Source organism: Leptidea sinapis, chromosome 18 (genome assembly GCF_905404315.1).
Source record: "Leptidea sinapis chromosome 18, ilLepSina1.1, whole genome shotgun sequence".
Taxonomy (NCBI): Eukaryota; Metazoa; Arthropoda; class Insecta; order Lepidoptera; family Pieridae; genus Leptidea; species Leptidea sinapis.
In genome coordinates this window covers 10,789,799-10,814,266 of record NC_066282.1, presented here as the reverse complement: position 1 = coordinate 10,814,266, position 24,468 = coordinate 10,789,799, and the positions used below count along the sequence as shown (strand labels likewise).

Sequence of the window (24,468 nt, the reverse complement as noted above, 5' to 3'; positions counted from 1 at the left end):
ATACTGCACCGTCACATCTTGCAAGATTGGGTATTGTTGAGAATAAAATTTGCCCACATTGCAATTCAAATGAAGGAACTATGGACCACCTTATTTTTGACTGCCAAACATCTCTGATTGACAGACTTGTGCTGGCTAGTGTAATCAGTGACTCCAAAATTTTATGTGATTCTTCATCCCACCCGCCTCCACTTGATCCATTATTAAGAGACAAAAGAAGTTATAAACCATTATATAAATATATTAAGAATACAATTCTAACAATATAAAGTGAAGTGATAAGTGAACTGTGAAATGAAAAGTATACATATTTATATAATAAAAAAAGACTTGACTTTAAGGTCTTAGTTACCAGGTCATAAAATCCCAAAAAAAAAATGAGAACCCTTTAGCGAGCTATGTTTTGTTTTGTATCTAAAAATTATTTAGAAATATTATTATTTATTATGTATAGTAGTTAATTTTTGATTGTCTGTTCAGTACTCACAACTCAGTAATAATGTGGGCTTTTGTACAAAAAAACAAAAATGACATAATTTATTTATCATTACTTCTGTTTAGTGTTCTAATTGGACCTTATTACAGAAAACTTAGAACAGAAGAAGCCAAAAAGTGGGCTGGTACAATTTTAGGGATAGCGTTGATCATTATTGTATCTGGCTATAGTGCAATACATCCCATTTGTTCTGCTTTAATAGGTGTTATTATTATAAAAGTAACCACAATTAGGTAACTAGAATTTCATCTTAAATGTGAAAAATAAATTACGACTAATTTTTTATAAAATTTACTTATTTAATTCAAATAAAGTAATAAGTAATATACTTTATTTTCAGATATTGTCATGTTGCCACATTCTTTTTCATGTTTGCATACCTATTTTTCTTTCGATTTGCTGATAAATTTGGCTTCAGACTATCATCGGGACAGACTAACCTTATACAAATGATAATTGTATTAAGAGTTATCGGAGTTGCATTTGAGATGAATGGGTCTTGGTTAGCTGTAGTAAACCCAAAAAAGAAAGGGAATGAGGAGATAAGTAAAATAAATGATAGAGATGAAGAATTCATAGAATTGATAAATCCTAACATAATTGATCTTGTTCATTATTCATTTAATTATATTGGGTTGCTTACAGGTAAAATCTATTTTATTGTAATATTTTAGATACAATAAAACCTTATCAAATTTATTTTATTATATTATATACTAGCTGACCCGACAGACTTTGTTCTGTGCATAATAAAAAAATACTGGTTTTTTATGTTATCAATAATATATTTTCATAACATCAAGAATTATTTTGTAAAATAGGTATGCTCCCTGTCAGTAACACTCTATATTATGTATAGAATGTCATTGCTACCTGTTAATTGTTTCACAGCAGAACTGTCAAACTGTGCCCCAATAAATTCTCTCATAGAAAATAAGCCCATACAAAACATATATTTGAATTTCAAAATAATTATGGGTCTCAAATTGAAATAAAAACTATCCTATCTCTTAAGTTGGACTAAACTGCACTTGATCTGTAATTACTTCAGTAATTCCCATTTAAATCTGTTCACTAGTTTAGGAGTCCATCGCGGACAAACAACATGTCATGTAATTTATACTATATATTAAGATAATATTTTTTTTTATTACAACAATTGAAGTCACTTATTTATATAGTTGAAATGTCTCATGAAAGTTTTGAAAATTTTATTTTAGTTAATACCAACCCTTTTTTTAGTTGGTACCTACCATACACCTAGAATATAATAGAGTTTAAATGACTCAACAGCCAGATAATATGTGACCAATTTTGATTTGCCTATGTGTGTGTTACCTTAGACTTTAATATTCAAAAGTGTAGTGTAGTCTTGTGTAGTTCTCAAACTAACTAGTTCGAAAGAGCTCTCCTAGAGACAAACAATGCAAACTAGTTCCCGGGTCCCTCACTCCTTCCTTCTTTAGTTTATTAATAAATAAATGGGGGGTGTGGATATCATATAGGCAATTAGGCAGTGCCTACCTTGTTAGGAACCTAAATAAATTTAGTACTAGTGTTAATGATAATTTATTACCTATGGTAGGCAGTCTGGAGATTGCATATATGATGCAAGCAGTGTTTCATACAAATTATGTCGTACTGTCGGACTCAAGTGCAACTACAACTATTTAGATCTACAATGGCTACTTTGCTAGAAAACCAATGCACAACCCTGTTAACAATCCTACGGATGCTACATATTTGTAATCAGTGCTACGGATCCTTTTTCGAATTCCAATTCTGTTATGTGCTTTGCAAACTAAATTATTAAATTGTTTAATATAATCTTGCGTAGGCTCAATATACAAAATATTCTGCGCATAGTTGTCAGTGGGTATCTAATTATGTTCACTAAATGAAATAGTTTTATCGGCATCTGGGGATGTTCACTCTAGTTCACAGTTCTTTAGTAAACTACCAGAAAAGCAGGATCGGGTGATCAATCAGTATTGGGTTCGAGAAAGGAACTAACAAACTAGAAGACGGAGCTATTTCGTTAAGGAGCTGCGAACTAAAATGACCGCTCCTAGTCAGGAACTACTATGTGCAACCCTAAAAAGGAGCTAATTTCATACCTGACTGTTTACGGATTGTCAATCAAAATTGGTGACAGTATTGTTTTGATTTCCTTTTCTATCTTGCTGTGTTTCCATTAGTTCTTCCTTCATGCACACTTTGTTTGTGTATAAATGTACACTCTACCAAAAGTATTTTGTATGTCTATGGTTGAACATGAGTGAAGCTATTTAAATATAATCCTACTAATATTATAAATGTGAAAGTTTGTATGTCTGGATGTATATTTGAACTTCTTTAACGCAAAATCTACTGAATAGATTTTGATGAAACTTTACAATAATATAGCTTACACACCAGAATAACAAATAGGCTATAATTTATAAAACTATAATGTGAATTATACGTAATATTTATATTTTTCTTTTAAGAAGTGTGATTGATACTAATGAATACAACTCGCGCCATCTCTTATCAACTAGCAAGCACAAGATCAATACAATTAAGACAGCAAAACAACATTTGCCGGGTCAGCTAGTATTTAATATAGTTGTAATATCTCTTGAACATGTAATAATTAAATTCATCTATTATTCACATACCTACAGCCATATTAGTATTGTAATATAATAATATGATTATAATAAGGCCAATTAAGATATATATAATGACTAATAATCCATAATCTATTACAGGCCCATACTACAGATACAGAACATTTAATGATTTTTTCCACTTACCCTACAGTAAATATGTTGACTGTCTTGGTTTCACCATAAATACCTTGAAAATTGTTCCACTATACATATCACTATATTTGGCGTTTTCACATATTTGGCCATTAGAGGTAAATATAATGTTGTTTTTATTGAATATTAAATTAAAAATCATTTTTCTCTTAATTTTGACATGTTGAACTTGCTCCACTCACTCCATGAAATGTTTTTTTCATAATGTTCATGTATTGAATTTTATCATTGATCAGAAAAAGAAATGAAAATAGTTGGAAATGTGTTACTAACATATTTTTTTTAAAAAGCACAGCTAAAGAGATTATATTACAAGTTTATACAATAACTATAACTACATGAAAATATTTCCCCAACCAATTATATTTTTTTTTTCTAGTATGTTCTTACCGAAGATCACAACAATAGGAGTTTCCTGTACAGAATGATGTATCCATGGGTTTTATTTGCCGCATTCCGTCAGCGCATCTATTCTGGAATGACCTTAGCTGAGAGTGTTTGCACATCGGCTGGGCTTGGGGCCTATCCAGTTCAGGGTCGAAATAGAACAGGACATGGGCCTACTGTTGGTTATATGAAATTAAAAAATATGTAAGTATTACTTCCAGCTCATTTATATTTTCTATTCTAAATTATAATATTAAAATACCATTATATTTATTGTTACTATGAGGGTTAGAACTGGCCACTTGTAAACAATATAATAAAAGAATAAGCTTAAATTTTGAAAATGGAACTCTGCCAATATTACTGAGTATATGGTATGGTATGGTATAGGTGCTCCTGTTTCCGCAATTAAACCACTAGTATGCGTCCATTTTGTGTGCAGTATTGGCCAGTCACTCCAACCAGCCCAGCTCCTTCCATAAGTTCAGTACATTCTTGGTTAAGGTTTTTGCCTGTTGGTTGGCCACCCCCGCACATTTCAGGATTACGTGAGTGACCGCCTCTGCACTTAGAACTGTCCGTTACGCCGATTATGAAAAGGTGCTTGTTTAGTGATGTGTGATCCGTTAGGGTGCCCACCATTATACAGATGTCATGTTTGTTGAGGCTGATAAGTCTACGTGTCAGTTTGGGTGACAGTGCAAGTATCGCTTCTTTCGACTGTCTACAGCTTGAGACATTCATCCATCGGGTGTTGTGTAGGTTGTTGGTGAGAGTGTCCATGAGCGCATTTGGCTGAAGGGCAATGGCAGAAGTGGCATTGGACCACAGTCACTAGGGTTGCCGATGCCCGCCTTGCAAGTTCATCCGCTGCAAAATTACCCAACGAACTGCTTATAAGAGGCAACTTGTTACAGGGTTTGGTCGACACTCGCGCTGAGTTTAGTTGAGTATTAGTTCAGCGCTGTTAGTACCGCCATACTGTCAGAATGAATTCTGATTCTGTGGCCATATACTTTTCTTCTTAATAGCTGCCTTGATGGCTACACTCTCACATTGGAAGATAGAGCTGTGTGTGCCCAAGGGTATGGAAGTGTGTATGTTCAGTTCCTGTGAGAAGATGCCGGCACCAGTTCCAGCAGCCACTTCGGAGCTGTCTGTGTAAATTCTTAATTCATTTACACCTGACTGGTCAGCATCCTTCTCACATAGCTGTATGTGATAGTTCTTATGAAAAACATGTGTTTTAGGTATCTTATCGCATGGTGCCTCACAGAGTTATTATATGTACGAACAATTTATAATTATTTAAATGGTAACCGTACGAAAATTTTATAATTATTAATACGGGTACTGGATAATCAATTTATTATTATTTAAATTTGTTTTTAGGAACTACTACTGATCAAGGGCCTATTCGGTTGTGGCACGGCCGGCGCCGCTGCCGCGGCCCGCTACGCTCGGCTCGTCCGTTGTGTTCAACAATCTAAATTTGTTTTTGGGACCTACTAGTGAATAAAGGCCCATTCAATTAGTTGATTACACTAGCGCATAACTAAAAAGTAATAACTATACATTAAATACAAGAAAAATGACCAGTAAAATCCGTTCAAATTATAATGTCGCTAAAATCCGACCGAAAAGGAAAGAATTCGATTGACACTCTACCGGTTAATTATAATATCACAAGTGAAATAATAATATCACGGCTTTGACAATATACCCGTGACATATTTTGTCGTGTGTGTGTATTGTAATAAAAAAAATAATAGTTGTAGCATGTACGGATAAATATAATAACTATAATTTATTCGTCCAGTACCCGTACAAACATTCACATCGATAAGTAATTTTAAATCCTTTTTTGAATAAAAATATTTGAATTTACATTTAAATTTTTCTTTATTTTAGGTCTGATGAGGAAGCTAAGAAAGCTGAATATGATTTTAAAACTGTTGAGTCTATGGAGGTGTGGGGTTGTGAGACGGTTGTTACATTGAGAGATTCCATGAAGGTATGGAACAAGGCCGTGCAGTACTGGGTTGCTATGGTGGTTTACAAGAGATTTCCAATCAAGCCGCTCAAGTAAGTAGTTTTTTTTTTAATTTATTAACGGCTTCGAAGTAAGTAGTTAATATGTATTTTGCACAGACCATAAACTATTTATATGAACATTATAGCATATTTAAAGAAAATGACTTATGCTATTTAAAATGTTATAAATGAATCATTTAAAATTATCAATAGTGTTAATTATAAGTTTGCATAGCACATGGAAGCCTCCTTTGCACAGGAAGCCAGGATGCTAGATTATGGGTACCACAACGGCGGCTTTTTCTGGCGTGAAGCAGTAATGTGTAAGTATTTTTGTGTTTTGGTCTGAAGGGCGCCTTAGTTAGTGAAATTACTGGGCAAATGAGACTTAACGTCTTATGTCTCAAGCTCAGAAGAATTTTGGGTGTTTAAGAATCCTGAGCACTGCATTGCAATAGGCAATGTGTATTAATTACCATCAGATGAGCATCTTACTGGTCTCGTTCCTTATTGTCATAAAAAAATAACTTCTATACCATGCGTTGCCCCTATACATCTTCAGGAGCTGGATCGAGGGTGAATCACCCAATTTTACACGCCTCAAACTCAGAAATATACGATTCGTATCTTTTTTGTGGGTAACAATGGCCGACCAATCCCAACGGGCGCTGTCCCGAACGATATGTGTGTTAACATTATTATTTAGAATATTGTACAAATTATTCTAGTTTTCTTTAGTGTTAATTACGCCAATATTTGTCTTTAAACAATTCGACACGTGTTTCGCCTTTACACGAGGTATCTTCAGGACGTGTTGTCTGGCCAAAAGCTGGCACGAGACTCATTTGTATAATTATGGATATCCGCAAAGTAATGCCTACTTCAATAACTTTTCTAGAATATTGTATGTTAATTATTAAGGAATTGTTATTTGTAAACGATATTTTCAGGATTCATGCCGCATTGTTTGTGTCAGTGATATGGCATGGCTATCACGCTGGATATTTCTTTTGTATCTACTTCTGTCCGTTTTATTTGATGGCTGAAGATATTTATTATAAACTCTACTATAAGGAAGCCACAGGATTGGTAAGAAATTTTACTATGAAACATATTTACAAATATTTTCATCTGTACGGAATTCAAATAATCTTGGAAAAAAATCATTATAGCTAAATTGATTTACTGAACGCATCACGAAACGCGTCGCTACCGATGATGTATGGCATCGTAGGAAGAGAGTTACTTATTATTATTTTTTTGCACACGGTTAATGTTACTTTTTTAGTAGCCTATACAACTTTTTAGAAATTATCTTTAGAAGCATTAGTGTTTGTAATAAGAACAAATCCCCGCGCTTTCGAACGGGCGGGAACTATGTTACATTAACGTTTACATGACGTCAGCGGACAAGCATAAAAACGTCTTTCCGCGGGGATTATAGTTCCTTTAAATCTTAACGTTATTGAGGTTAAGAATAAATTATAGATGCATATTTGAATTTTGTCATCTGAAATTAACTGAGTACTCGTATTAATGGAACGCCAATCTCTATTGTCTATCCTTTATCACACACACACACACTTACGCCTGTTTCCCGTCGGGGAAGACAGAGACAACAGAATGCCATTTGCTTCTATGCCTACAAACATTCTTCTTCTACATTCATTACTCTTTTGATACATTCTCGCCGGTTCCGGGTGCTTCGGACCTTTCCTTTTTTCAATACGTCCCCAATTTGGTCGACGAATGTCCTACGATATCTCCCGCGACCGACCCACACACACTTGCCTTATATATTTGATGCGTAATTCTTTCTTCACTCATTCGCTTCTTAAACAGTAATTTTTTAAATTTCATTAAACCTTTAACAGTTTTTTAACAATTATTTTTTGGGGAAGAGGATAACAAACGACCTCACGGGTTAGTTATTAACTTATATATTAATTAATTAAAAATACATTGTTTTCAGAAAAAGAAGATTATCGGTTTCATCATGTGGTTTTTAAGATCTCACTCAGAATCATACCAAGCGGCAGCATTCCTACTTCTTACATTCGATCGGATCTGGATATACTATAGCTCAGTGTACCACTATTGGTATGGCGTATGGCTAGCGTTTTTAGTAATAGGTCACGGATTATACCATCTTCACAAAACCAATAGACCAAAAAAGCCAAGAGAAACTGAAAACATTGAGGTATCTGAGAAATTAAAATGAGATTTTTGTTTTACAATTTATGTAGGTAGTTATGTATTTTTGTTCACCCTTTATATCTCTCTCTCTTTTTCATATTAGTCATTTTGGAGTGAAAACTTCTTTAGCATCGTTGTGATTTGAAAGTCGATAAAACGAAAAAGCGCGACAGTAAAAGGAGAGAGACACATAAATCTATAAGATTTAACGTGGGAGAAAATGAGTTAGGAAGCGTTATACAGTTTTGGTACCAGACGATCATAGTTAAAGAAGAGATTGTCCTATGTATGACGCGAGTATATCTTTATATATTCTGACGTCATCCGCACGACGTATTACCACATAGATACCACGAGAACATAAATATGGTTGCGGTGATAGTAGTCTTTCGTAACAGTTGAAATCATGTACCAGGACTTCATATGCAGTATTGAGGTGCATGCAGAAAGCAGGTTTCACTTCTGACATATGTAATTTTGTACGCACGCAATTTTTTTTGTTGTATTTTAAAAGGAGGTAGAACATATGATGTAAAAATTAAGTCTGAATGCGATATTATTATTTGTAATCTAAGATCTGGTCTACTAAGGTTTAAGTAAAGTAAATGTATTAGTTTAAAAATACTCATTTTGTAAAATGACCCAACTAGTAAAAAATCCTAGATTTAATAATTTTAAATCTAATTTAAACGGGTAGATATTATGTATCATAGAATTTAATTTTAAGAGGGTAGGTGTAAATAAAGTTTACAACGATGATTTTGGTACTATCTATATAAAATGAGGACACGGAAATAATTATAACTTACCAATTTATCGCATAGTAGGCCAAGTGTTAAAAATAAAAAGTACAAATAGGTTACGCCTATACTTCTTTTTATATTTCGTTCATCTTGTTACCATTTCGGTGAAAAAATATCGTTTATTCCGTTCCAATAAAACTAATTAATAAAATGGCCTGAGGGCGATCGCCCCATTCCCAAGTTGTGATATCATTAAGGATTTACAGTTTTTTTAACAATTATTTTGAACTACGTCACACGTTACACATTTGTTTTGTACATTTTCTGTATCAGTTCTGTCTTAGCAATGGCATGAGTTGCTTGGTTTTTGCTTCATATTTAATGGCTATATTGTTAGTAAAATCTCATTAATTTTAAAATAATACTGGTTAAATGTATGTGGGGGTTTGTATCTCAAATACAACTGATACTCATTCACTATTATGTATTAGTTTTATTTCACTTGTTTATGTACAAAATAGTGAATTGTTTCTTAAGTGAAAACTAAACCCGAATGATTTTTCAAAAAAAATACAGCCTGTATTATTAGACCATTGGACTCTGTTGCTGATAGGGATCAATCTTCGCAAAGATATGTATTACTAAAAATGAAAAAAAAAATACCAAATATATTCATTAATATCTGCGTTATTATTTTTACAGGAAAGAAAACTCACCTCCTATTCAATTTTTTTGATATTTTATCAAGGATAAATCCTATCATGGTATCAAATGCAGTAAGGTGATTAGTGAGGCATATAAACTTATGCATTGGAGTCAACAGTAAACATTTTGAGCAATTTATTAGTTAGGTAAAAGTGAGATATGAAAAGTATATTCTAGAATTTTTCTATTTGCTTTCATTTTTAATTGTAAAGTTTGATCCTTATCAGCAACAGAGTCCATTGGTTCAATAATACATGATGTATTTTTTTTTTAACTATTCGGGTAGATTTCCGTCATAAGTTCAAAAAAATTTAATAAATTAAATATGCAGTTATTGGTTTCTTATAAATCGAGGGCATAACTCCTTTCAAGACTTTCCTCTAAGTCTCGTAGTTTCCGACTTGGCCATCACCGCCCTTCTCAAAAAACCATCATGTATCTATATATTTCCGTAGTAATCGTAATAATGGTTGTAATATTTCTCGTTACGTAGAACGTACCTAATCACGACTAAGCCAATGTTGCGGAACTGATGCACAAGCGCGTTAGCTGCGTGTCACTTCTAATTGTAAGTTATATTTTTTATTCCGTGTGACACAAACTGTATATAATCACAAATTTTATCGATTTCATTTCAAGTTGCTCACTTCAGCTTAACTGAGTTTGCAGGACATCCTTTGAAAATGAATTATCAGAATAAAAACAAATATGCACTAGGAGATAAAATAAAAACTCAATTTTGTTAAAAACAGCACATATATTCATTTATTAACACATATAATTATTATTAACAACTATTTGTTAGTGGAGAGACATCACATAATATTAATTATACACATATCGTTGTTATTGTATCACATTCTTGATGTATAGGTGAGTCAGGTACGTGAAAATCACTGTCGCACTGAAACGGAACATACAATTGCTATAATCACAATTTAGTTAATAATTCTTAACAAAAATATGACACATTAAATGCTTAGGCCTAAGGTCCACGGAGGCGGTACGATACTCCGTGGACTACGATATATTCCTTGCAGTAATAAAACATAAAAATGAATAGTATAGTACATTTAAAATGCATCTAGGAAACAAGACTTAGATAAATATAAAAAAGTGTGTGTACTTATGTATGCACGCAAGAAGTTATACTTCTATGGCGTAACAAAGCAAAAATCCTTAAAATTATTTATTCCTTGTGCTATTCTACGTTTGTAGAAAGAATAATTTTGTAAAAATCTTGCAATGATGGATTTGACAATTAATTAATAAAAACCGAATACGGCTGTACGGGCTTGAACCCTTTGCCTATTCTAACAATGGAAGAAGAAACCAAAAAAAAAAAAAGTCGCAAACGTCAGATAGGTACCAACTTCACCCTGTTACTTTTGTGGTACAGTGACGCGCGCGAATCTTAAATTTCACTCTCGCGCACTTTCACGCGCCCAAAGAAGTATAACTTCAATAACAAAATTTAAATCTGCTTGATCGGTCGGGTGAATATTCATTGGAAGTAAATTTTATATGATATTTTATCGAGAACGAGGTTTAAGGTTAATTTGCACATTTCAAACAACAAAAAGCATCAGGATCTTTTTATTAACAGACATTTGTGTTTGCCAGAACATGACGCCGATTGAAATGGCTCATGATCAAAGATGCGAATGCTCTGCGGACTAGTGCGTAAACAATAACCGAATTCGGTCCGAGATTTCTAGACCTGTATTTTCACGGGTACGTATCGGACTCTGATCGGAAGTAGTGCGAAAGCGCTCTAACAGTTCTAAGTTTTAACTGAAATAACAGCAGTGATAATGTACTTTGTGTATATCAAAAGAATAACAATAGAAGTTATGTTAGATATATACACTTTTCATATTTATATACAACTTTTTATTACCAACAAATTAAGATAATTTAAGTAAGAACAGATAAGGCATGTCTTTGAGGTAGGTACATAAATAAGAGAATGTTTTGATAACTTTACATAATTACAAAAATATTATAAAGAAGTTAGGAGAAGTGGACTTTATTGTAATTGTAACCGGTTAACTTTTTTTTTAAAGAAAATAGCCCAGTGCAAGAATGAGCAATACGTCAAATAAAGTGTTCTCAGTCTCCTTGTACTTATGAGGTACTGGTTTAAGACTCAACAATAAATAATATTCACATGAGATTAGGTAGGTACTGTTATTTGAGTATTTTTCGCTTTCCATGCGTTTATGATTTGGAAACAACTTTAAAGTACATGTTAGTGTGTATCATACTTGGAATAGACGACCTGGCAGCTTGACAAGGCGTGATCAAATTCAGAATACTAAGTGTGGCTGACTGGTTACGACCTGTCAATCAAAATCGGTTACAGTAACAGTAGATTCGCTTACCTTTTCTATCTTGCTGTATCTCCATTAGGGATGTTCTCCTGTCTCGCTTTTTAGCTAGTATATTGATAGTTTATGGTCGGTATATTATTTAATTCTATCAATTTTGTTTGCAGACGTCCTATGCAAAACTACTTTGCACAATAAGCAACAACGAAATATAATCGATTATTTGATTGCGAAGCTATTTTAACGAATCTTAGGCCAGGATACTACAGGCATATGAAATGTTGTTAATATCATAAAAATGCGTGTATAAACTAGTTATAGATACATTATTGAAGCGCTGGTAACGATTATTTAAAAGGGGGCCATCATAGCAGAATTCTGAGGCTTGCTTTTCACTTTATGATCAAGTTATAGAAAAGCTATTCTGTCACCATGTTAACCAAATCACTGTTAATACACTTGTTTACTCTCAGATGAATTATTAGAAAGTCTTAGTACAGATTGACTCTACCGTGACATAGGAGTCAGAGTTAATGTTAACCAGAATTTTATTTGGTACGGTGGATTAGTAAGCATAGTTATACCCGGGACTTAACTAAGTAAATGTTATTGTTATATGACATTACTGCGCTTTGGCGCGCATCAAATTACTCGAACTTTTAAATGCTGTCGTCGTCAATTGATTTATTTAAGGTAACTCATTAATTACAATATTACTGAATAATCCTGTGACATAACATATAAATTAGCTTTCTTAGATACACTATACTTTAAAAGAACATCTATGGAAAAATAACCCTAACTAAATATCTCTTCAATTATTTGAGAAAGCAATTTGGGAATCTTTATGTACCTAAAACATTTTTGAAATCAAAACCTCTTTGGGTACTCAGATTGCTTTATTTTGTGAGGAATGAATGATACTTAGCCGTCACGTTCAGACATGAAACGCTCGAGCCAACTAAGGAAGACTCGCTCGGTGAGTATATCGTATTATGGACCTCGCTTTGTAAATAATTTTGTACAAATTGTGTTTTAATAATACTCAAAGAGGTTTTGACTTCAAAAAATATTACAGATAAATAAATACATAAATATTCCTAATGTGCTTTCTCAAATAATTGAAGACATATTTAGTTAGGGTTATATTTCCATAGATGTCCTTTTAAAGTATAGTGTATCTAAGAAAGCTTATTTATATGTTATGTCACAGAATTATTCAGTAATATTGTAAATTAATGGGGAAAGTGATACGGTTATATTCATTAGAAAATTATATTAAAACCCTAAACCAATTGATGACAATAGCATTTAAAAGTTCGTGTAATTTGAGAGGTACTAAATGCTCGCCATCGCGCAGTGACGTCATATAACAACATTTACTTAGTTTAGTTGCGGTTAGAACTTTAATGCTTAGAGTAAGTTCTCTAAATACTAGTCACTCAATATGGACTAGTGCAATATTTCACACGATAGGATTGCTCGCGAAGTGAATATAGCAACAAACGATGCACTTATCTTGCGTGACCTCGCTAGTGATTCACAGCGAGTCTTTGAGTAAGGTAGTGTCGGTGGCAGTCATTTTAAGTTTTCAACGCGGTCTGATGCAGTTTTTCGGTAAGTTTTGTAAGATTATTGCAGCTATATTGACACTAGTTGTATTGTAATTATTTATATTCTGAAAACGTTATAATGTTAGCAGTTATTGCCGCCAGCAGTATCTAACGTTATTATATTTTGAAAATATTATAACTTCAAAGTAACTTCAGTTTCTAATATGGACCACGACAGGGATTTGATATAGGACAGGTGGTCCATATAATGAACCCAATTAATTAATTTATTATTATATTTTAGGATATGGCAAAGATTTCATGACAATGGCCATACTTGCTATCCAAGAAAAAAAAAATGGGTTATTTAAAAGCTTCCAAAATCTATGGTGTACCTAAAACTACTCTGATTCGTTTGTGCCAAAAAAAGATAGGCCTTTGCAGGAAATAACCAATATGGAACTTGGGAGAAAAGCAACACTTCCCACAGAGTTAGAAAATGATCTAGCTGAATATGTTCTTCGAATGGAGGAAGCAGGATTTGGATTAACTCGACGCGATATAATGTCATTGGCATTTCAATTGGCACAAAAGAATAATTTGTCACATAACTTTTCCCAAGATAAGCAGTCAGCTGGCAAAACTTGGTTGCGATTGTTCTTGAAACGCCACCCAAATCTTTCTTTTCGCCAACCCACTGGAACGTCCATTGCAAGACTGAAGGGCTTTAATAAAGAAAATGTCAACAGATTTTTCACATTGTTAGAAGAAGCTATGGACAAGTACAAATATACGCCTAACAACATATATAATGTTGACGAGACCGGCATAACGGTCGTGCCCTCTAAAATGCCCGAGATACTAGCCGCGAAGGGCAAGCGACAAATCAAGGCTACAACGTCAGCTGAAAGAGGTTCGACAGTAACATGTGTTTTGTGTATGAATGCTAGCGGGTCGTTTGTTCCATCCATGATGATTTTTCCCCGTACGCGGGATCACCCACTTCTAATGAGAGGGGCACCTATTGGTTCAATACACGCATGCAACCCATCAGGGTGGATCTAAACTAATCTTTTTACTCGGTGGTTTAAGCATTTTTTGCAGCACGTACCCTCTGAAGCTTCTCCTGTACTATTGATATTAGATGGACACGCTAGTCACACTCGAAATATTGAACTTATTGATTTGGCGCGAGAGAATCATGTTCAATTATTATCATTGCCTCCACATTCAAGCCACAAGATTCAGCCACTCGATCGAACATTTATGGGTCCCTTTAAAAAATTCTTTATTGAAGAAATCCGGCAATTTGTACAAAATAAAAATCAGGCAGCAACGCATTACGATATTGCTGAACTATTTGGGCGTGCATATGTAAAAGCTAAGCGTGCAGAACTAGCAATCAACGGTTTTTGTGTAACTGGAATTTGGCCAGTGGATAAACATGTTTTTCAAGACCATGACTTTATTAATTGTGACAATGATAAGCCAATGCCTGACCATATCCAACCTATTCAGGAAAACACTGCCCATTTGCCACCAGCTGTGCCCGCACATAACAGTGATGATAATGATTCAGACCAGACATTCTGTGACGATACTGAGCCTCAGCCACTGGAAGAACCACAAACTATAAATGAAAAGGTCATTGATATTATCGATGAAAATCCACCGGAATCGAACAGTGAACATGTTACAGATAAGCCACAATCGCCGACCGACAACACTATTGGTATAGATGGATCTGAACCAGTTGCATCAATGAACGACCCTGAAGTAGTAAATGAGGTGCAAAGTTTAAGTTCATTAGCATTAGCTGAAATTTCTCATCTCTCTCATAATGGCTTGCTGGAACGAAATTTGTCACCCACTCCACTTCCAAATAAAAACGATAGCGATAAAATTGAAATAGCTCAAGATTCCATCCCATCTAATGATTCTATAAATTTCATAAATTTATCGCCTGGACCTTCTTCATCCCCTTATTTATCGCCACAACAACTATACCCTGTACCTCGAATTAAGATAAAATTCAGCAAGAGAGGAAGAAAGGCATCTAAATCAACGTTCCTTACTTCCTCACCGTATAAAATTGATTTGGAAACAACAAAAATAAAAGAAGAGAAGAAACAGAAACATTGAAAAAAAATAAGGAACTTCACCAAGGAGTTAAATGAACCAAAGGAAAACATTAGACCAAAGAAGAGATCTAAACCAGAACGAAAATTACAAGAAAAAGACGGAGACTAAAAAAAAGCAACGAAAAAACAATCGACGGAAAAATTTTAACAGAATAGAAAAACAGCGCTAAAGCAACATAGGTCAGCCTCTACTTCTGATGATGATAATTATTCAGTCAGCGATGATACTGACAAAAGTCCTGACAGAAGCCAGAATAATAACGCTAAGTGCTTATATTGTGAAGGTTGTTTTTCTGAGGATATGCATGGGGAAGTGTGGGTGGAATGTCAATCTTGTGGCCAATGGGCCCATTGATATTTCAGGTTGATTAATTTAAATGTTTATATCAAAATAGTTAAGTACGAGTAGATATGTTCGTACCATTAGTGTTAGTACTTAAAATTGTTTAGTCCATATTAGGCACCCTAGGTCCATAATAAAAACCTAGTGGTCCATATTGAATTACCTATTTTAAAATGGTTATGTTTGACATATCTTAAAAAAAATAAGATAATTAATAAAAAGTTGCTGTAATGCTATTTTTTTTAATAGTTTACAGTTAGATAATAATTTCTTGACTGATTGAAATAATAAATACTTATTTAGCTTGTATTATTTTACTTTTATTTAAAGAAATCCTTATGGTAGTCCATATTTAGAGAACTTACTCTACTAATACACCGTACCAACTAAAATTCTGGTTAGTAGTAGAGTCAATGTGTACTTAGACTTCCTAATAATTCATCTGAGAGTTAAAATTATTTAAATAAACTATTAGTATCTATAATATCGTTGGATGCATCTGAATCTTCTAAAATATATTTTGAAAAACTCACGATACATATTTTGTTAATTTGAATGCCGATATTTCAAATTAGGCGCCACGTGGACAGATGATGTACTATTAGTGTCAAACAAAGAGGATGTATTTACATCCTACGTAATAAGTGGCGGCACTGCCTAAGTAAAAATTGAAATTTAGTTTCGTATGAAACGTGCAGACATTTGACATAAGTTTAAAATAGTAGTAATTACAGTATCGCGATTGCCCACGAAGTACAATCCGGCTAAGTTTGAAAGCTTACAGTTGCTTAGAACGTAGTGGATTTCTCTTTTTTTTAAAGATTATAGCCGTTATCTGTCAATGACTGCACGTTTCACACAATCAAGAGTTTCTCGCCGCCTCCGGAGTTCCGCCGCGACCACGATTCATGAAATTGGATTGAAATATCAGTAAATAAAAAAAATTCAAAATATCTAAATAGTTCTAATGGGGATCACTTCTCTTATCTTGACGATTTCCTTTGCATTTACGGTTCTTTATGAATAAAAGAACTAAGGTTTTGTTGTAGTAGTTGTGCATATACATGATTTTATAGTGCTTACAAACCGTCATTAGATATTCATGAGATAAAAATTAGATCAATCACAAAAAAATGTGGTAATTGCAGGTATTTGACAAAAATAATATGAATAACAATGTAATAATGCTGCGAAATAAATTAAAAATATAAATTAAAACCGCTTTTAGCTGTTACGTGCACCTAAAATATACCTTTATGTAAAATATTATATACAATTTACAACCCATGTGACCAAAGAAACTTAGGAAAAGAAAAATGTATTATGAGTATATTAAAATTAGTAAGAAAATTAGCTTTAGTGAGTATGCGTGAGTATTTTGCCATAGGAATATATTATAAAACTAGAAAATAAGACTTACGTTATTCTTACAAATAAAAATTGTGTCTGAAAAGCAGGTTATTATACAGCATTGAAGCCTAGATTAAAATAAAAAGGAACAAATTATCATGCAACGTGTTACTGCGAGCCACTACACCAAAACGTGGAATATTCTTGGACTATTTACCCGACATTCCAACCATACGAAACTGGTTTGTTCGTGGTGCCCCCACTGCGATGGGCATAGTTATTTCCATAATTCCTGTTCTGATTGGGCGCCTGATAAGCGGGGTTCCCTGATGGATAAGTTTGCGAATTAGAACTTCTGGAGCTATACGAGTTGTAGTTAGGATTCTCCATAATAGGTCGCGTGTTAAAGAGTCCATTAATGCCTCCGCTTTTGGATAAATTACCGAGGATACTTCCAAAGACGTTGGATAAGCTTCCACTGCCGCCTGAGGTGCCCTGCCCCCCTTGGCCGTTCGCGAACTTGTTCAGAGTATTGAAGATGCTGTCAAGTGGGCTTTTACCACCTGATCCGAAGCCGCTGCTGCCACCGTGAGTGCCACTGCCTCCATATGGTGAACTACCCCCACCATACGGAGAACCCCCTCCATTTGATCCTCCGAAATTGGATCCCCCATAAGGAGAGCTTCCTCCATTTGAACCTCCATATGGAGAGCTGCCTCCATAAGGTGAACTTCCTCCATTTGAACCCCCATAGGGAGAACTGCCTCCGTAAGGCGAACTTCCTCCATTTGAACCACCATAGGGAGAGCTTCCTCCATAAGGAGAACCGCCTCCATTTGAACCTCCGAAACTGGAGCCACCGTATGGATTGCTGTTATAAGGCGATCCACCGTGGTTGTTGGAGGGAGGCGGTGCGGGCGCTGGATAATTAGGCGGTGACTCGAAGTCTCTCGTTGGTGATTGTGGGACGGGTTTAGGTGTTGCTGGTTTGTCCGGCTCTGAATTTGATCCTGAAAATTGAAAACGGAGTCAACAATTTTATTTCACTCAGATATTATTATGGTATTGGTAAAATTAAATATCAGCCGGATGAAGTCCACTGCTGGACAAAGGCCTCCCCCAAAGATTTCCTGCACTGCCCTCATCCAACGTATTCCGGCGATCTTGACCAGATCGTCGGACCGGTCGGTATCTTGTGGGGGGCCTACCAACACTGCGTCTTCCGGTACGTGGTCGCCATCCGAGGACTTTACTGCCCCAACGGCCATCTGTCCGTCAAACTATGTGCCCTGCCCAAATTAAATATCGGTAAGAATTTTTTTTGGCGGTGTTATTTAGCTTGTAATTTTACAGCTACAGGACACATTATATCATTAAACTTTCTGAATGACGGGCGCAGTGCCATGTGATCAGGGTTGTATCGCCGTATCACCTCATTTATGTTCAGCGATTTTTCAAGTTTACAGTTTCTGAAATCTGTATAGTTATACGATGTCTTGTAAAATATTTTAATAAGTGATAAAAAAAATCCGAATTCACCATCAACCAAAGACTTCTTTTTACAAGTTGGATATGTTCCGCAGTTAGAACTGTGACCATAGGAGCAGGGGTCCTCAGCCAGGACACATACTTCGTTTCTTAAACAACCGATGTCCTTGCAGGTTCGCCCGTATTCTGAAAAGTAACAAGACACACATAAATCAAAGTACATATAAAAATTGAATCTTCTTCATCTTCTCGTTCCGTTTGGTGACAGTTTTATGAAAGTTGACGTGGAGAAATATCTTAGTACATGGAATTAGCTACTTAAAATGTTATTTAGTGACGAGACCAACAAAACCTGATGACATTGACAATTTTACGCGTTGTCGTTTACAATGCAGTGCCGCTGAGGATTCTTGATTGAACCAAAAATTCTGAGCGTCATTGCAATTGCACTCGTCAATCTGAGCATAGAATATAATAGTTTATTACGCACCTAGGGAGAAAAGTAGGTTATTCTCACCCGCGGAATTTTGACAATCGCGGGTGGCAATGTCCTACTTATCTCACGTGGTGCGTATACGATTTTTTTTCCCTGGTACGAGGAACAAAAGTCCGATTCTCTCCCGGCAAGACGACTTTTGTCCCTCGTACCAGGGACCTTTTACTAAAAGTGAGCTTTTCATCAAGGTGAGTTAAAAATATATTTATTTATCAATGGGATTGACAATAACATAACGTATTGCAACAACGCTTGGTAAACGTCATGAAGTTATATCAGTTCGTAAAGTGGCTTTGACACGGGGAGAAGAACTGACAAGAAATACCCAGACCATAATTTAGGTAAGTCATAGAATAGCAAAATTGTATAGTCTGCTTAAGTATATAGTTTTAGGTTGGCAGTAAAGAACCATTAATATTTTCTATATAATCTGCTATACTTCATAGTAAGCCTTCTTTGGCAAAGTAATTTAATTATATTTATTTTACCAGTGGGAGGCTCTTTTGCACAAGATGCCGGCTAGATTATTGGTACCACAACGGCGCCTGTTTCTGCCGTGAAACAGTAATGTGTAAACATAACTGTGTTTCGGTCTGAAGGGGCGTGAAGTTACTGGCAAACGAGATTTAACATCTTATGTCTGATGGAGGCGAGCGCAATTATAGTGCCGCTCAGAATTTTTGGGTTTTTCAAGAATCCTGAACGGCACTGCATTGTAATGGGCAGGGCGTATCAATTACCACCAGCTGAACGTCCTGTTCGTCACGTCCCTTACTGTCATAAAAAAATCTTATGTTTGTGCTCAGTGAGTCCTACTATACTGTCTGGTATTTTATTGTAAAATTGAATACCAAAATCTACGAAGGATCCCTAAACCCCAGCTAACACGGCACGTAGAGTTTATTCTTTCTTCTTTAATTGAATGAATTCAAATTGCAAATAAGATTTTTCAGTAATTTCACTAGCTATGGCGCTCGTCAAACCAAAACACACTGCATCCACATTACCCACTACTACACGGCAGAAAAAGCAGCCTGGTACCCTGCATCCAGGCGACATTCTGTGCAAACAGTTAAAAGATTGGCTACCGATATGTGGAATTTTATTTATATTTTGTACATTTAACGAACAGTCGCAATGCCGAAACATCTACTAGACATGTTACAGGTAGTAGGAATATTATTATATTATTATTATCTATGCCTACTACTCGGCTAAATCGAGTTAGTAAGTCTTTTGTGAGGCGATATAATTAATGCTTTTAAAACAAATACCCAGAAACAAATGTATTACGAAATTCACAAAAATTGTTAAAGGACATTCATGTGGTAAAGGTTATTATAACATAAATTACTTTCATAATGACACCACAGATTGAGAATGGAGCGACAGCCGTCAGGTTATTTTAACTATAAATTAGATTGTATAGGGATTTTATCAAGAACAAAAAAGCAAAGAAGAAGCCCGCGGTGTTAATGTTGCCGTTCTTATCTGAGGAATTCAAAATTCAATTCGAATGGGTGGTAGTTTTTGACTTTCTATAAGAGATTTCACATCCAATTTTGATTAAAAATATTTGAATTTGAATAATTGGTAGGCCCCACACATGATGGACTGACGATGGTAAAGATCGCCGAAGTAGGTTGGATGAGGGCAGTGCAGGATCGATCGTCATGGCGATCTTTGGGGGCGACCTTTGTCCAGCAGTGGACGTCTTCCACTGACAGGCAACCATCATGTATAATTTATTAAGTATGGACAGCAAGTTTCGTTACCATACACTAGTAATTGAATCTACACTATATTTGAAGTTTTAATAAACTCGATCAGCGACTTTCAAGGGTGCCTTTGCTTGCTACGGATGGCCTAAAGAAAATAAACATAATGAAAGCGTCATAGACTTCAACATTTAATAATTTACGAAGTTCATTTCCTGCAAAAACGAATCCATCATAAAACATGTTACTCAATCCAAATATAACATCAACCTCATTGAAATCCATCACAAAATCAAATTCCTCAATCGAAATTCATGTCAATAAAGAAGGAATCTAATAAAAAATACATGGTCCTGCATGAATAAGTTTTATTTCTGTGTTCTTCGGGAAATCTCGCCCTTTTTACAAGCCGTAAGGCGTGACTCGGTGAAGAATTCGGTCGGGAAGGGAAAAAGGTTATTTGCATATACACGATTATAGACTTAGATTGGGTTCAGTGGCACGTCATGTTCGAGAGTATATTTACATCATTTTGAGGCATTGGCGAATAATTTTTGATGTAATGAACAAAATTCATTTTATTTTTAATACTGTTGTTAGTCTTCATAGAAAACGGCACTTTGAATGCACACCAGTACATATTTGATCCGTATTACTTACGCCTACCTACAACCCGCATTAACGGTTCATGGAAAAAAAAAAGATTTTTATGGACGATAACGCTCGCGCTCACCGTTCTGGCGATGTGGAAGCGTATATTCGTCGTTTGGATTGTCGAGCTCGAAGTCCCGACCTCAATCCCATAGAGCACATTTGGGATGTTCTAAAACGAAGAGTAAGATCGGTGCAGCCCGCTCCACAAAACATCAGGGAGCTAAGGAATGTAATTGTTGCGCAGTGAAAGCGTTTTCCACTAGAAACAATTAAGAATAGCATCGATAGCATTCCCATGATGGAATTAATTGATTTTAAATAAATTTCGTTAAACATAAATTTTAACGAAATTGACAGAAACTACTTTTTTCTTATTTATTTAAAGTATTATGGTGATACAAGCTACTTAGAATAATGAAATAATCTGAAGATGCCTGTGAAACATGTTATTTACATAGATGCCCGTTTATTTTTAAAAGAGTGTATTAAAATCATTTGAAAAAAAAATATTTGAATTTGAAATCGTGTGACTTCACTTCTGCGCTATACTTTTGTTCATCCTGTCTATTCTTCTTGTGACAAGCCATTGAACCATCAAAAAGCATGTAGTTCTAGCGTACGAACAGATATTGTAAAAATAAGCATACATTAAATAAATAGAATATTTCATTGTCCTCCATTCATCCACGCAAAAGATAATCCCCTTTAAACATAAAAGCAGCTCAGCAACGCAATGCTTTTAATTCACAATAAAAACATAATATCCCAACATTAGGAATCTAATAAGAATTCCGAATGAAATACAACTCTCATCTCAGCGGATAATAAAATTTATTCCCATAAAGTGATAAAAAAAGAGATCCTACTACGAAAACGTTTTAAGCCGAGTGGTAAGACGATGTATTTTAGGTACGGAATAGAATTTGCGACTCGGTAACTGCTGCTTTAGAGGCAATAAAAAGATATAAAGGCGTATAGGGTCGGATCATAACTCATTGTTTTGTACTCTCTGAGTAGCTTGCTCAGTTTATGTCTGCATTACCTAATGGATCTGAGCTGCTCACACGGAAGCATGTTGAGAGCACAGGCGAGCAACCTTATACTGGGAATTTTGTTTTATGTTACTAATTTAGTGTTACCCTTTGATATAATACAGCAAATTGAGAGAGGGACAGGTCGCCATCTAAGTGACGTCACGTAAGCAGAGACAAAAATGAATACCGTTTGCAAAACAAATATTAGCGCGTACCGTATGAATTCACATATTCTATGATTGTTAGTAAATAAATAATATTTACCATAACAATAGCATTCAAATGGGATATGATGCCTCAGTTCATTAGTTTTCTAGGAAGCACTGTAGATCTACGTAGTCGTAGTTGCGCTTTAGTCCGACAGTACGAAATAAGTTGTATGAAACGCTGCTTGCATCGTATATGCAATCTGTAGACTGCTGTAGGTAATAAAATTACCTTTAACACTAGTGCTATATTTATTTAGATTCGTAACGAGGTAGGCACTGCCTAATTGCCTATATGATAAGCATGCCCATGTCTCAGTTATAGGCGAAAACATCATGCTTAATATTAACATACAACAAAAGATGGAAAACAATAAGTAAATCTATTAAATTTAAATCAATTTAAATATATATTCAAATAACAAAGATTATTATCCAATACCTGAAAAAACTGTCGTTTATTAAAATTGCGATGAAATATGTCAATTAGACATGAAATCCGTTATTTATTATTTTTAGGGGCGGGTAAAAACCTATATTAGATCCTGCGTAATGACGACGTAGAAACGGATTATATTGCTGACAAACTGTCGACTCGGTACGAGATATACTTGTGTTGTTACGTGCTTTTCTCGTTGTCACATTTGTTAAAATCTGTACGAAAAGAATTAACAACATTGCATAGATAGTTTAGAAGTCAGAGAAAATTAATTACTTACTTATTTTTTTTTTATGTTAAAATAAGATGAATTTGTATGCAGTTGAATTTGCAGCAGTGCAGCAATTTGTAAGCAAATGAAAAGAAAAGAATAGTTTTTTTATATGATATAAGGACGAGACGTCATAAAATCTTGTATTCTTTGTTCAACTCTCAGGTTGTGGCTTCAAATTTTAATTGTGTATTAATTTGTGTATAAAAATGATAACAAATTGTTTAGATTTGCAAGAGCGACATCTCAAGTCTTCCTAATATGCAAATACTGGAGTTGGGCAGGTTATCAACTGTAAAGTAGATCCTGTAGATGAAGGCACAGCCTGAGAGTTCAACAAAGCATACAAAATTTTATGACGTTGGAAGAGCACTCACACGGAACACGAGAGAGGGTCGTCGGTTCAAGTCCTGTATCGTTCATAGATTTGTTTTCAAATTTTATTTGTGTATATGAGTTCAGTGTGGCTGTGGGAACTTGGAAATATCAATTACAGTAATTTAACTCATGAAAATTTTTCTGTAAGAGATACAAAGTACTACATAGAATACAAATTTTATTGTAAGATATAATATGTGGACATGGACTGTATCTAAGGTACTTAAGAGATATTGTTTCAAATTTATTATTATTGCTTTCATGTCAATGTCCGGTGGTAAGGTGATAAGCATGAACAAAGTGCCTATAGTCTATCTAGGTAGTTACTTCTCAGCCAGCCTTAAATGTTTATTTTTGAGACGTAAGCCTGTATATACCTGACCTTATAGGAAGTGAAACATAAATACAACGACTACAAAAATATGTATTGTGTTCTAACATCTCGACCAAAGCTATTTTGATCGAGACAATCAGATTATCTGGAGTGACTGATTGCAGTGGGAAATATCAAGGGCATAAAACTACGGGGTCGATAAAATAGAGACCATAATGGGACTCAATATTCCGAATGCCCTGAAACACGCGAGGACTTTCAGAGCATCGACCTTCATCAATAAAGACGAGAAGGAAGAAAACAACCACAAAAGGCTTAAATCACGTAAAGGATACGCGGATGTGTTCCCCCCGCGGGGTACAGCT

The 24,468-nt window shown here is 34.9% G+C and overlaps 2 protein-coding genes across 3 annotated transcripts in view; one reads left to right on the top strand and one right to left on the bottom strand.

Moving 5' to 3' along the window:
- Positions 1–383: 383 nt before the first annotated feature.
- LOC126969559 (lysophospholipid acyltransferase 7-like) lies at positions 384–13,428 on the top strand. Its single transcript, XM_050815080.1, has 8 exons — positions 384–729; positions 837–1,141; positions 3,250–3,401; positions 3,683–3,894; positions 5,602–5,775; positions 6,675–6,813; positions 7,697–7,924; positions 9,366–13,428. The coding sequence occupies exons 1-8, from the start codon at positions 500–502 to the stop codon at positions 9,414–9,416; spliced, it is 1,491 nt and encodes a 496-aa protein (XP_050671037.1). The 5' UTR covers positions 384–499; the 3' UTR covers positions 9,417–13,428.
- LOC126969580 (keratin, type I cytoskeletal 9) overlaps positions 10,106–24,468 on the bottom strand; it is a 51,213-nt gene continuing 36,850 nt past the window's right edge. The window contains exons 3-6 of one of the 2 annotated variants that reach the window (XM_050815115.1): positions 18,625–18,759; positions 17,529–18,095; positions 17,303–17,411; positions 10,106–10,272 (exon numbers count right to left, since the gene is read on the bottom strand). In XM_050815115.1, coding sequence (XP_050671072.1) covers positions 10,215–10,272; positions 17,303–17,411; positions 17,529–18,095; positions 18,625–18,759 — 869 coding nt within the window. In that variant the 3' untranslated portion in view covers positions 10,106–10,214. Of the gene's footprint in view, positions 10,273–17,302; positions 18,096–18,624; positions 18,760–24,468 lie in introns of both variants that reach the window. The other variant, XM_050815114.1, reaches the window with a different exon arrangement.

What these genes read in the sequence shown, in the direction of transcription:
- LOC126969559 (XM_050815080.1), top strand. Translation starts at nt 500, where the DNA reads ATGTGGGCTTTTGTACAAAAAAACAAAAATGACATAATTTATTTATCA. An exon ending in TTTCCAATCAAGCCGCTCAA is followed by an intron (nt 5,776 to 6,674) that starts GTAAGTAGTTTT and finishes CGATATTTTCAG; the next exon opens with GATTCATGCCGCATTGTTTG. An exon ending in GAGAAACTGAAAACATTGAG is followed by an intron (nt 7,925 to 9,365) that starts GTATCTGAGAAA and finishes TTATTTTTACAG; the next exon opens with GAAAGAAAACTCACCTCCTA.